This window comes from Trachinotus anak, unplaced genomic scaffold, assembly GCF_046630095.1.
Source record: "Trachinotus anak isolate AG129_WGS33_773 ecotype Australia unplaced genomic scaffold, CSIRO_AGI_Tana_v1 ptg000002l, whole genome shotgun sequence".
Lineage (NCBI taxonomy): Eukaryota > Metazoa > Chordata > Actinopteri > Carangiformes > Carangidae > Trachinotus > Trachinotus anak.
Genome location: NW_027273853.1, coordinates 13,036,896 through 13,051,509, shown reverse-complemented (window position 1 = coordinate 13,051,509; position 14,614 = coordinate 13,036,896). Strand labels below are relative to the sequence as shown.

The window sequence follows — 14,614 nt, the reverse complement described above, 5'->3', positions numbered from 1 at the left end:
TTGGGAGGAACAGCACCTTCATCAACAGCGCCGGGGTTTTAAGAGACACAGGAAAATATCTTAGGGAAGAAAAAAAAAAAAAAATGAAGGCGAAATCCTACCTGATGTCTGTCGCTTGTTAATGCATTCGGGCTGACTTGGATGTAGGCTAGGCGACACACACCGCAAGCGGGTCAGCTCAGCTCAGCTCAGCCTGCCTGCCTGCCTCCTCCACGGCATCAAGCCCCTCCTCGTTTATCGTACAGTGGAGAGAGATGGGAAGAGGAGAAAAAAAAAAAAAGCGACCACATATCTATGCGCCGAAAAAAAGGAAGCGGCGTCACACTCACCCACGGTGCCTGATAATCATAAAGATGTAGCCCCCCAGCTGGACAGATTTAAAGCCTCAGGAGTATTCATTCAAACCAACGACCCTGAGAGATAAAATAGACCTGACAATCATGTGGATGCATCGTGCACGCATAAAAAAAAAAAAAAAAAAAAAAAAAAAAAAAAATGAAGAAAGATTTGAATGACTGAGTCCCCTCTTATTTTGAAAAAATGCTTTGAATGTGTGCAGTGAAGTGCGTCTGCCAAAAGCGTGTCAGCACACACGAGCATTAGCGGGGGGACGGTCCCCGTTGCTGTGCCGCGCTCTGTCCCACTCTGACACGAGGGTTGGCCTTTACGCAGGGTCACATTAATGCCCCGTGGAGGATGCTGTTTAAACTGCACAACAGCAGGCCGCACATCTCAAACAGATGCCATCTGGAAAGAGCATGAAACCTGTTAAGATTTTTTTTTTTTTTTTTTTTTTTTTTTAAGGAACGCCTGTCTCTTGTGGAGGGATTTACGCGAAGCTCAATGATGAATTCATAAACCATGTTCTTCACTTCTGTATTTTGAAGAGAGCACTTTGCATAAATAATAATAATTAGGGTATATTTGGAGTATATTTAATGTATCAATCAGACTAGAAGCTCTCTTAGTGGGTGTGCTGTTATTTTGTAAACATATACTGCCCCCTAATGGAAATTACACGAACATCCACGCAAAGAAAAGCTCAGACGCTGGAAATAGAAGACAGACCACAGGATTTTAAGTGTTGTAATATCTATCCACAACGTATTAATGTGCATTATTAATATTTCATACATGCAAATATTATAGGAGGGATGATCATCTGTTTCTGCATAGATACTCAAGATATTTTTGCTTGACTCCCACTTCTCCGCTGAATCGCAGAAAATGCTGGACTATTCCCTAAAATCTGTTGTTGATGACAGCAATGAAATTTGGAACTTTAAAACCTTTTTATCCTGCCAATCAGTACACATGTTGTGCTAAATCACGTAAAATGATTTTGATTCTTGCAGGTATCACACATGAAGCAGACACACACAGAGACCCACAATAGGCGTGTAACGCATGTCTGTGCATGTCAGGTTGCATGATATTTTCAGAGAAATAGAGTTCATATTTATTTTCTATTTATGCCTATACCATCTCTAAAATGTATCTCAAATCCATTACATTCTTACACTTTGGCTTGCAAGGAACAAGAAGTTTGAGAGCTACGCTTGAATTGCTGATGTGATCTGAACATTTTGGAAAGCATTTCTGAGAAGTACCCCATTTAGGACACTTTCCTGGTATATTGTTAGCACTGACATCATTCTGTCTTTTAGTGCCTGGTAACAGGTGGTAACCAAGTTACTCCACTTGAACCTTGTCCTGTGCAGAGTAGAGCTTTTTTGCCTTACCACTTTTCAATATAGAGAGCCAAGGGACAAAACTGTCAAAAAGACTGTGTTTATTGCAGTAGCATATCAAACATAGGCAACACTGGTTTGCTTTCACTGTTTGAGTGTGTGTTAAAAAACAATAACTGTCAAGTTATAGCTCTCCAGTGCAGGCTTGACAAAATTACACCTCTCTGTCAAGCATGAATCAGTCATAATACAGCTGCTTTGTGTCCTACCACAAGAGGGTAGCACTGACATTACAATGTTTAGCAAATGCTGAAGACCTAAAGAGCAACGGTGAGTGTGGGTGAAAATAAATCACTGTTCTCCTGGGCTGTTTTAACACTGATGTTGACTTTTCAGAAATCACATCTCTGATAAAGAGATATTATGTTCTGCCTTACAAACACTGCTGCTCTTTAGGATGGTAAAGTGCTGGATGATGTGAAAAGCTCATCTTAAATTTCAAGTCAAGATCCTAACAGCTGGAAAGATATATCAGGCTGAATTACAGGGACAGGGGTTTGTTGTGATGGAAATTCTATTGAGAATCATGTGATGATGCAGCCATAAAAATAAAAAAAAATTAAAAAAAAATTTAAATCAATCACACTCATTTCTTTCAAAATGAGGGTAAGTACTAAACAGATATAGAATATACTTACGCCAGATGGCTCAACCAGTAGCACTTGCCAAATTCATTTCAATACCACAAGGACTTCAGTGGCAAGTTATTAACCATTATTCTCACTGAAACACTTTAGATGGAGGACTGATTGACCTGTAACTCTCCTAAACTCAGTTCAGCTTGGCCAGTTTTATCCCTTGAACCTTTGCCACTTAAAGTTAGCACTTCAAATACTCTAAAAATTATGCCAAATCATTATCTTATCAGATCCCTTCATTTATCTTTGCGGATCAAGGTCATGCAACCATCTAATTTAAATACATGGAAAAGCAAACATGTGAGTTAAAAGCCTACCATTTGTTTAAAAACAGTTTTTAAGTAGTGAACTTATCTAAACCAACAGTACAATGGCTACCACAGGACCATTGAACTCTGTTGTGGTTTGGATATTTCCATGGGAACCGGTGGCCAAGGAGAGAGGGAGGATCCTGTTCAAGCAGCATAGGGGGCGTGTGTTAGATACACTGGTTTCCTGCTTCATTTAAACTGCCTGCGTCTCTCAAACAGCCACAGATGTGCTGCTCTTGACAAGAGGGAACCTCCATCTGCTGTCAAGAGAGCCTCAGGGACTTTTAGCAGGAGCAATCAGTCCGTCCTGTTCGGGAACACTTAGTGGCTGATCCATATCTTCAGAACATAAGGTAAGAAAGTCTTCCTGCAAAGTTTATGATTTTAGATGTTAGGGCACAATTTTCTTTTTATAGTCTGTGTGTGTGTGTGTGTGTGTGTGTGTGTGTGTGTGTGTGTGTGTGTGTGTATGTGCATATGTGTGTGTGTGTTTGATTTCAGGAGACTTCACAAGCATATTCTTTTGATTTTCCAGAGTATCTCCATTTCTACCAGAGGACCCATGTGGGTGGTGGAGAAGATCCGTGTGTCAGTGGAGAGATCTAACCTGCCCATCCCATCAGCCGAGCTCAGCTTTAGAATTGGTGATATCATGTTTGGAGAAAGAGTTGACAAACCCAAAAGGACTTCTCTCTGTCCTAATGTCATCACCCCTGACAACATCCCAGAGTTCTGCATCCCACCAACTATCCCATCGCTGCATGAGATGAAGTCTGCGGAGCAGGGCAGAGCCGCTCGTGTTATGAAGGTGTCTCCCTGTGAGAGGGCTAGCCCTGAAATAGAGGTGACGCATCATGAGCCTCTCAACCCACACATTATTCAGGTGGAGAGCGTGGATGAGAGCCCACACGATGGCTGCAGTGATGAGGAGACCACCAATGCAGATCCCCAGAGTCAGGCTGCCTTGTCCCTTCCACACCTGGCCAAAGCCCAGACCTGCTATGGCTTTTGCACATTACTGGAGAGCCCCCACACTAGAAGGAAGGAGTCACTCTTCCACTCTGATCCTGGCTCCTCTCCACTGCTGCTGCCCAGGAGTCGTTCCAGCATGTGCTCCAAAGTCTCCCCCTCCACCTCACCTTCGTCCTCTCCTTCCTCTTTCAGTCTTAACACCCTGACCTCCAGGCTGTCACCGAGATGCTACACCCTGAACTGGCAGACCACTCTGGACAGTGATACGACTTCCTCTACTGAATCCTCTCCTTTCAGCTCGCCACTGCTGACCAGGTGCCCCGCCAAGTCTTCCCTCTTCAAAACACTGAGTCATGAACTTCTGTTGTCAAGGAACATGAGGAAGGCGATGGTGTCCAGGAACAATTCTCTATCCACAGATGAAGGCAGCTCCACAGACAACAGCCCCAATGTCATGAGGAGGGCATCAGAGGGGTTAGCTGAAGGCCTGCCCAGTAACTACAGCCTGGCGCCACCCACCATCTTCCCCATGGACTTGACTCTGCACAGAGAGAGGGTCATGAAGGAAAGAATGGTACCCATAGGGAAAGACGGCAGCCTGAGACTCTCAGCTGAGTACTGTCTGGATAACCAAAGACTACGGGTTCGACTGATCAGTGCTGAGGGCCTATATCCGCTCTCTGTAGATCCTAAGATTATCAACTGCAGCATCAGCCTCTCTCTGGTTCCTGGAAAAGTCCAGAAGCAACGCAGTACAGTCATCAGAAAGAGCCGTAATCCCATCTTCAATGAGGATTTCTTCTTTGATGGTATCTCAGAGGAGGACCTCAGCCAACGGTCCCTTCGCTTTAAAGTGGTGAACAAAATGTCCACCCTGAAAAGAGACTATCTCCTTGGTGATTGTGATTTGCCTCTTTCTAGCATTGTGCCATTATAAACCTAAGTATTTCCTCATCAGTTTATTTATGAATTCAATTATTTATTTTCATTTTTGTATTGTAAATCGAGATTTTATAATGATTAAATTATGGAAAACACTGAGGTTGTTTGTCATTAATACATTTCAAAATAAGACTCTGTGCTGACATGGATTCATTGTAATATCATAAACTGTGTCTGTGCAGACCAGTTCAACCAGTTTTTAAAAATACATGTTTTCAGAAATTCTCAGGATAATAATGATATCAGAAAAACAAATGCACCGCCAACAAAAAGCTAATCCTTACCTCATCATTTCTCATAAATAAAAACAAGAATGTTGAAATAATGATTTACAGCCTTTTCAGCCATCTTTTATTGGTGTGTTAGTGTGGCTGCAGTATCAGCTGGCGTGAGATAACCACCATCTCATATTTCTCCTAAGCCTGTTGTTTTCTTCCTGACCTTTCCAATGATTAAAAATATCACTCGAAACCAGATACCTTAGAGGGGAGTTTTGAGTTGAGTATGCATAATTTCAATCAGTGCACAAAAGAAGCTTTTTTTCCGCTGTGATACAGAACAGATACAGACATACACTGATACATTATGACACAGACAGTGTTACTGTCCCGTTTCATGAATATCAACTGAAGCTGTATGAGGAAGATTTCCTCTGGTTGTTCATAAATTATGAGGATAATATTTCTCAGTAAAACCTACAAATAGTTTCCTTGTGAGGTAGATCATTTAAGTTTTTTTTTTTCTTTTTAGTCACAGGAAAAGGTACTTTTTTTCTCTTACAAAATGTTTTATCTTAATGGAGGCGTGACAATACAAACCACAGCTCTGACTGAAAATATCAACTGGCCTGAGAATTTGAATATAATTCAGGTGGCTAAAAGGCTAAATAAAAGAAATTAACTGCACTGCTTATAAGTGTGAACTAAAACAGGCTTCTTTTCTGAACTACTACAGAGCCAATCACTATATTTTTGTTGAAGCCAAAAGACAGCATCTCTCTATGCAATATAGATACATGTTTACACAACTGAACAGAGCAGCAGCTCTTAATGTAGACTCCAGGCAAGTATATCCTGCTGCTTGCTGCAATAAACATCAGGCTTAAAAGCACTGGCTGCCACTATAGCTCCTAGTTAAAGATTAATAGGTTTCTCAGGGCTCAGAAAAGCTCTGAAAGGGGACAACTGCTGGTTATACAGTATATGACAAAACAACATACAGTAATGTGAGCAGATGGGAAGCATTCAAAAATACATATAAATGGCTATTGCTACCAACAGTAGAATATAACCTGCTGGGAGACTGGTTTCAAAGCTCAGTGTCTGTAATGACGCATGCTTTATAATGCAAATATTTTACCAGATTTTACAGTTTGCATTGTGCCACTGAGAAAAGCCTCTGGACAAATATAGCTCGTGATCCACTTTCAGTTTGAACTACAGTTTCAGCAGGGCCACAAAGAACCTGCAATCCCCTCTCAATTGTTTTGATGGAAATAAGGGTTTTGTGTTTCGACAATGCGTGGCTTAATACACAGGCTTTGACGTTACTGTAACACAGAGGAACATCTCATTTCTGTCAAAGAAGCCTATAAAAATCCCACACAGACAACCTACATTTTTCAACAATACCTCTCTGCATACAGGATGTGTTACCAGATTCTGCAAGGAGGCTGATACTGTTGGACACTTTTGTACTGAGTGTTGACTCAGCTGTGAAATGCCCTGTAATAAATGAGAATTACCTGTGATTCCCCTTGCTGGTCAACCACTGATAGGATTCAGAGGGATTTCCGCTAATCTATCTTCATTCAAAAGAGCAGAAGCATTGGTTTTATAGAGCACACTACAGCTGCATTAGGACCTTGATCTGTGCTGGTGCCGCCCATACAAAAATGTGTCTACCAAATGGACACTGAAAAAAAAAGCATTAAATAATGACAACATTTCCTATTAACATCCTGGAAAACCACTACTTCCTCAAACACAGCACATCTTTAGTGCTGACCTCGCGCTGCACTGTTTAAGAAGAAAGTCTGACCAATAAAGTTGTCATAAATACACAAGGCAGGTCAGACAATCCTAACTAAAACACACAAAAATATTTCTAGAGTAGATCTTTATATTTCCCTTTAGAACATATGACTCTAAACATGAAGAAATATACTAACATTTACATCAGAAATGGAAATACAAAGATGTGGGCTGTTTTGCACTTACAACTGATTACTACAAGTAATTTCATATCATCTGTAGGAAACATCTGTCTCCCTAAGAGCTATGCATCATGAATGTAAACGCACAAAAGGGGAAGTGCACTGGCTTAATCTCAAGTGTCTGAAAACAGTTGCCTGGTTACCTTCATTCACCAGGATGCCTTTGCCCAGCTAATGCACATTTACAGTATCAAAGTAACGAGCTGGAAATGACAACAACTACATTTCGAAATTATCGTTGAATATTATAAATCTCCCTCTCCCATATTCAGCTCTCTATTTACATCAAACCCTTTTCACTGTTCTCTAGTTTCTTCAAATGGAAAGAAAATGTTTTCTTACGAAGAAATGCAAACGCTCCCCTTCCCCTACCATATCTCACTTGTCTTTTTTTAAACCTTCCTACGTAAATGAATCTGTTCAAACCAATTTCCTTATCTTGTTTTCTGTTTTACCAGGCTCTTATATTGTGCCAAAAAATATAACATACACCTTAAAATATCACTGTAACAGTGCTTGAGCAATGTAGTCACCAGTACATTCCTTACTCCACCTTGTACTTAGGGTACAAACTGCTTTGGATTTGGAATGACAACAGCTAGTGGACCCCTATCGTAATTTGTTATCCACCTCCCACTGCAATCCATTATATATCCTGCAAGAATGGACTCCTGTTGTCACTGCCATGACACTGTTAGGACAAAGTATTCAGATGTCTGATATCAATAGACCAGTAAGGAAAGGAGTTGAGCTTATTGACTGCATATACACAGATTAAATGAGACTGTTAATAACAATCTTTGATTGTCTTTTAATAGGTCAGCATGTTCAACACATATATATTATAAATTCTGTACTTGATACAAGAAAGATATATCTTATCAAATACCTAATTTGATCCCCAGTTACAACATTAAACAACTGTTGTCAAATTACCTCATGAAACAGGGTCAAAATCTTCCATGATGTTAGTGGTGTTGCTGTGGGTGATTGTTGTTTCAGGGCAATGACATCACCGTTTATGACCCATTCTTCAAACCAGTGAATTCTACCCTCCGTGTTCAGCTTTGCACCAGATTAGTGGAAGTAATGAGCAGGATATATGATGTATTTTAGCTGCGTCATTAGTTCGTGTGAGGACACATCACGACACAAGATGAAACCAGATCTGACTGACACACGCACACACACACACACACACACACACACACATACACCCACACCCTGGTAATGCCTGATGATGCTCCAAAATCACTGGAGTCTGCAGTATTTAATTGAGGTAAGAGATCATAAATTTTATGTGAACATGAATTTAATTTGTTTATAAAACATTTCCCTGAAAAAAATATCAATTTAATTTAATTTAATTTAATATTAATAAACATAACACTTGCATGTTGAGATGATTGGTATAACTGATATGACTCAGAATCTTTGATTTGACTGAATGCATCCCACTTTATTGATATTTCCAGTGTCAGACTGACAAGTCAGGTCATTCATTCTGCCTCTGACTTATCAGTTACAACATCTATTTAACCATGGCACAAAATCAACTTCCTGCAACCGCCTAACATATTGTCATCTGTATAGACATTCACAGCTAACGATAAGGCCAAGAACAAACCATGCTGTATCTGCACGTAGCAGACTCATCACTGGGATTGTGCACCTGCCTTGTGTTACACCACCTACTCAATCACCTCAGGAACAGCATGGAACTGAGTCCAACCGTGACCTGTTTGGTACATAACAACCAAACATACTGTAGGTTGGACTTCCTCACATCAGATCAGACTTATATAAACAGAACCAAGGTGTTTGAACTCGTTTGACCCTGCTCTGTTTTGTAGGTGCTGAAACTCCACATGAAACCCTCTGAACACCGTGCTGGTCCGGCTTGGCAAAGCGGTTATGCACAAGCATGGATGTTTCGATACTGTGTATCTTGATGGTGTGTCAGTGAGAAGTAAAGGCTAATAATAACTCATCATGAGGCCTTGTGTAACGCACCGGTTGTGTGTGTTCATTTCTCAGTTGCTCCATGTGACATGTCTGATTGCACTCAGGAACAGACACATGCTGATGGGATGGTAAATTGCATTAGGACAATCAGAACAGGGCTTGCACAATATTGGCTGAACAGCCATTACACAGTTAGGCAAACAGTTTGCCACGTACAGGTCATGTGACAGAGGTGGGGGGATGGGAGAGGGGGTGATACAGGAATAGCTGGATTTGTTTGATTAAAGCTAATTTTAGACCTTAAAAAATGATTACATGCACAATATATACTAGAGCTTCTTTTACAATTACCTTTAAAGAAAAACTATAATAATAACACAATGAAAAGTATATTTAGACTCAAAGAGGAAAAAAAAACTGCATGATTAGGTACATGGAAAGATGACACTGTCTTCCTGCCTGTCTTTCTGTGTTTTTCCTTTTCCAATAGAGCCTTCCACTCCCATGGCAACGAGGCCCAGCTCCAGGGGAAACCATGGAGATCCTGCCTTTCATGTGTGAGATGCTTTTATTTCGACACATAGGTTGATAGAGGCTGTCCCTGTCTGTTTGATTCAGATGCATCTCAGCTTCAGTCATGCTGCTGCTGCTTGTATCCAAAGCCAGCTGTCGATACATCCTTCCTGTGAATCTAAAATGAAGTGGGAAGCAGTTTACATATTGTGTTGGGAATAATCTGTGCTGTTCTAAGACAAACATACAGATACATATAATTATTGTTATATTATTGTCTATGTAGATGGGCACATTTAAAACAGATATAGAAAAGAGTTTTACATTAATTTGCAACATGTTTTATAGATTCAAAGAGACCTAGCACCTAGTCTACCAATCACAACGTCAAGATTCAGTCAAATGTCTAATCATTTAACTCATGATTAACTGGGGGTTAAATTCACCTCTTCTGACACTTTTACTTATATTGAATATTTTTTTAAAGAAGGTTCACTTTAAACAATCGATATGTCATTTTAGATCAAATCTCCTTGTGCCTAATGTCTAATATTCATTAGCCAGTGTGTTTAGTCTGCCCAGTCAATATACAGTCTGGTGCTTGATCAGGTTCCCTGAGAGGGAGAGGCAATGAGACACATCTAGGTCTGTCTGTGTCATTTTTACTGTCCTACTTCCTATGATCCACTTATACAACCAACATCCAAACCACAGAGGAACTTCACAGTCCCAATTCCCCCGACTTTGTTTGTCCTTGACTTTGAGATGTTATAAAAGTTGTGGGCTGTACAGCTCATTGTTTATTCTGGGAGAGTCAATTCATACGCTCATCCTATATAATTTGTCAACTTAATTATCATATTTGAGGGGAGAAATCCAATGTCGTGGTAGTTCCATAAACACCAAATTTATTGAATTGCCATCTTCATTATAATAAACCAGCGAGACAGATAAATTATAATAATTTAGATGAAGAACAGGCTCTTTTGCTTTCATTTTGAAGAACCAACAAATCAGGTAAAGTCTAATTATGATTTCAAGGCACTGTGGCGTCTACAAAAAAACTTCTCCATAATAAGAGAAACCCTCTTTCTTGCTCACAGATTTGAAATGTAATAAGCATCTGTTCAGCTCATCAGTACTACAGGTAAAACCATCCTCAGTCATTGGTATGGTGATTTATTAATGCTTAAATGTGTTGACTTAACAAAGGGCAAAGAGGAGAAACATGTCTTTTACTGAAGTGTACTTAATGACATCACCTTTACTGGTAAGCTGTATCTGATTTTTACATCTTCAATATTGTGTAAATTGAAGCACACAGACTTTGGAAATCAATTTCCTCTGGTACATGAAATTGCTGTATCGTCATATGATTCACAAAGGGGTTATAAATATAACCAGGGGCGATAGATAACAAATGGTTCACAGGCTCTAGACATGTTTAACTGAGGGTAAACATGGAAGCTAGGTGATGGGTCTTTGTTTACCAGTTTGGTTTACTGGGCAACCAACTGATACAGACCAGGGTAAACTGCAGTGTCATTTTGTACTAGAGTTTCACAACCCGTGGCGCTGAGGGAAGAGTTTGCCTTAGGAGAGACGGCTGAGTTTAACCATGAAACATTCAGACTTCAAGCTCCGAGACTGCACTTTCAAGTTAGCATAAGCCTCATTTTTCATGGTAGTCAAAGTCAGAGACCACAGCTGCAATAAGTCAGATGTGGGAAGAATTGGCTGCTTTTGAAGCACTGATACCGCCTTAATAAATTTCTCATCTCTTGGTTGTAAGCAAGGAGTTACTGCAGTTATTGATGTTAAGAGTGCACAGACTCAGGTGTCTTGGGCTGAGTTATAAAAATGAAATCCATTGGGTGCAGCTTTGCTATCAAAATCCAAGTTTTTTTCTCAATTAGGTATCTCCAGACATGTATTCTAGTCAAAGTGCCAGAATTATGTCTTGCCCCAAGGGACGAATAGAATGATAGCACCTTTAAACACTAAATCCTCTGTACTGCGTCATAAAAATAAAGTCATGCTTTCTTTTTCAAGATAGGTTTGCCATTTTTAAATGTTTGCCTCCATCTTTATATCAATTTGAACAGTGCTGTGCTTCAATGTTATTATATTATGTTATGAGCATTTTCTCTGTTGCTGACACTAACTCAGATCTCTTTGCCAAACTGGTAAGAGAACAACGTTGTCGCCGGACTATGAATTGAGTTTAGCTTTTCACACAGAGGAGATGAATTGCTATATCAAAAGTAATCTTATGGATCGACAAGCGCTGTTAAAACTGTGCAGCCCCCGTCATTCTGTGATCTAATCTTCAAAGTCTGGGATGCACACACTGTGCAGTTTGTCTAACTAAACAAGGCCCTATTCATGTACTCAGTGCTTTGTGAAAGCTGGGGGAGAGATGGAAGTGTGGGTAGCCCAAACTAATGAGACTGAGAGGTGGCAGCTTTGGAAGACTCACATTTTATCAACTGACTCTCAATTTATTGTCAAACCTGTATACAATTTATACACATATTGCATTTTTATATATATATTTATATCACTGCTTCACCTGACCATGCTGGTAAGCATTAAACTTTTTGTGCCAACTTGTCTATCTTAAGTCATTAGCTGTGCTCCGTGGGTTTTTTTAGTCATTGGCTCATTGAGGATGCTAATGCTGCTAGCTACTTTATTGATCCGCCTCATGGTATTGGCTAACCACCTGTTAGTTCACCATTTGTCCTTAACTTCTTTGTGGCAATGAAAAATATTTGCTTGTAGATGAGCTGTTTTTCTCCGCAGTGACTGTTTTGACCACAATTTAAATGATTAATTAATTACGAAAATTGCTGTTCATTTAATTTGGTGTCAATTGACAAATGAGCAACAATTCAACCATGTAACAATTAATTAACAAATTGGAGAGTCCTTCCTGGCTGCTGCACTTTAGATGGATTTCTGGGTTTGGTTTTTATCAGTTTCTATTCACTAGATCCCCTGCATTGATAATGTTGCTGCGGGATTGTTATGTGGTTGCTATTGCCCAGTTCACACAGCGTTTATTATTCCTCTTATGGCCCATATACCGGTAGTAGAGGCCACACAACAGCAGCTGGCGTCAGCCTCTGTATGTAATGTCTCTGCTTTGCTGAGCCTGTATGCTTAAGGGGAGTGATGAGGTCAGAGCGTAGATGCCAAATAAAAACTGTGCACATTGTCTATATTCACATAATTAGAAATCAATTTCAACTGACTGATTGACTGACTAACTGCTAACTGACTGAGCTATTATCATAGTTCTCACAGTAATATCAAGAGAAAACCCTGATCAACTTGACCAATATACCACTGTTTCAGGCTTGGTGACAGAAACAGGTTATTAAAGTAACCTAATTATAATTTAAATGTTCCCAATTGTTTTTCTCATAATTGTTAGAGGCTTTTGGCCAGTCAGTAACATTCCTAATGTAACTTAGTGATGCTTTATTGTCACAGCATTTATATTCACTATTTTGCAACTGCGAGCTGACGCTGGAAAAAATGAACCAAAATACATCTGAGGCTGCTGTGACTGTAGACAGACTCCGTACAACAAACCCTCCATACCACATCGTCTCTCACAGCACTTTATCTGTGAAGTGTTGGGTAATTATTCACTTCATTTGCTGTTCTGCCCCACTGTCACAATGCACAATGGAAAAAAATAGTGTTTTGATTAGCAATGCAGGCATCCTAATCTGCTGGAGGCTTAGTGAATCACTAATTTGCCACTCTGATCAAAACCTTAATTGATTCAATTGGTGAATTATTGCCCCTAGTTTCTCTCTGAGAGCAGCAGTATGGCATGTTTTCCGCAGCTGGGCATCCTTTGCCTCATGCAGCAAGTTGAAAGCAAGGGTTTCAAAGGCCACAAAGCTCAGATCTCAGCGGGGCACATGTTTTGCACCATGTGAGCCTGCATGTGTTGGTACACATGTCAGTGCCACAGTGCAGAAAGAGGGCGAGTGTGTGTTTGTGCGTGATCTATGTCTGTGCATACAGAACTGTGTCTGTATTGTGTCTGCCTGGGCTTTGACGTGTGTTGAAAGGGCTAAGTTCACTTGTAAAGACACATTTTTGCGTCAAAGTAGCTGAGACAAGGCAGATAGTAGTGAGATTACTGTAAAATCATATACAGTGGCTGCTACACTTTAATTGCATTATTGTACAAGTGTTACAAAAATTGGGACATAAATGAAGGATCTAATAAAAGCAAAACAGTGTGCGTTTAGTAAAGTAAGTGTGTTATTTCATTGCTGCATCAATGGGAGATTTGGAAGAAGCAGGCAATAGACTGTCGACAAAGCGGACAGAAATTGAATGTCAGTGACTTGCAGCTGTTGTTGGAGGGGACAAATGAAACTTGCAACCTCCCCCTTGATGACATCATGAGCATCAGTGATGCCCCAGCCGCCTGACTCCCTGAAATAAAGATCAGGTGGTATCGGATATAAGTCACCCTGAGAAGGCCAAGCAGGGTTAAACCTCCTGCAGGTGGCCTTTTGTGAATGGGATATAATTTTCATTTTGCCACGTTTGTACACTGGGCTGTAGGTGAATGTGGTCCTTAACTCAGGCACACATTAACAGTGATATGAATGTCTACCTTGTCCTCCTCGGGTCTGATTGGTCCTTCTCAACTCATACACACCCACACAGATACCTAAGTATTCTCTCAGGCTCACAAACTCATTGTCACAGTTTCCATGTCCGGTTTTTGTGAAGTTAGAGTATAGCCTCAGGCTGCACGGCCTTTTATTTCTTGAAAAAGGAAATGACCTGCACCTTTGCCACATTAGTACGGACCTGCATACACTTTAACACACTTCCTTTTGGTCAAAGAAAATCTGTATGTAAAGTATTTGGCTCAAAATAGCAAATTACCTCCGATTTAGCTCAGAATGTTCCATTACTCAAATCTATCGGTAGTTACCCATGTTGTTAGTTACGTTTGACTGATCAAGACCCAAGTTAAAGTGGAATGTTATGCCGTTTGATGAGCAATAATATTGCTCCACCAACTGATTTGAGGACCTTTATGATGAGCCAAAGATGAGGTTTAACTATGGAAACGCTCTCATTGTCAGTGTAGTTACCACTTAGCAGAAACGACTGTGAACAGAAGTGCACTGTTGTGACCATGTGGTTCAACAGCACTCCAACAGCAGTTTGATGCGTGCTGCCATCTGCTGGTGATACCATCTCACCTCAGTCTGAACCAAACCCAATTTGTCTTTGTGGAAACCTGGTGCACAGGGCACGTGC

General features: G+C 40.3%; 2 protein-coding genes and 1 long non-coding RNA gene across 4 annotated transcripts in view; 2 read left to right on the top strand and 1 right to left on the bottom strand.

The window, feature by feature from the left end:
• The window catches only part of tln2b (talin 2b), a 78,882-nt gene extending 78,265 nt beyond the window's left edge, over window positions 1-617 (bottom strand). Inside the window, exon 1 of one of the 2 annotated variants that reach the window (XM_071499001.1) lies at window positions 102-617. The gene's annotated coding sequence lies outside the window, so the exon portion shown is untranslated. The remainder of the gene's footprint in view (window positions 1-101) is intronic. The other variant, XM_071498991.1, reaches the window with a different exon arrangement.
• Window positions 618-2,893: 2,276 nt separating this feature from the next.
• Window positions 2,894-4,709, top strand: c2cd4a (C2 calcium dependent domain containing 4A). Its single transcript, XM_071499014.1, has 2 exons — window positions 2,894-3,053; window positions 3,236-4,709. Exon 2 carries the CDS (start codon window positions 3,263-3,265, stop codon window positions 4,607-4,609), a length of 1,347 nt encoding a protein of 448 aa, XP_071355115.1. The 5' UTR covers window positions 2,894-3,053; window positions 3,236-3,262; the 3' UTR covers window positions 4,610-4,709.
• A 3,235-nt stretch (window positions 4,710-7,944) lies between these two features.
• Window positions 7,945-8,816, top strand: LOC139627563 (uncharacterized). The gene is made up of 3 exons (XR_011692584.1): window positions 7,945-8,108; window positions 8,423-8,596; window positions 8,683-8,816. It is a non-coding gene; the product is annotated as an uncharacterized lncRNA (long non-coding RNA).
• The last annotated feature ends 5,798 nt before the right edge of the window (window positions 8,817-14,614 follow it).

Coding starts and splice junctions, on each gene's coding strand:
- c2cd4a (XM_071499014.1), top strand. CDS start 3,263: ATGTGGGTGGTGGAGAAGATCCGTGTGTCAGTGGAGAGATCTAACCTG.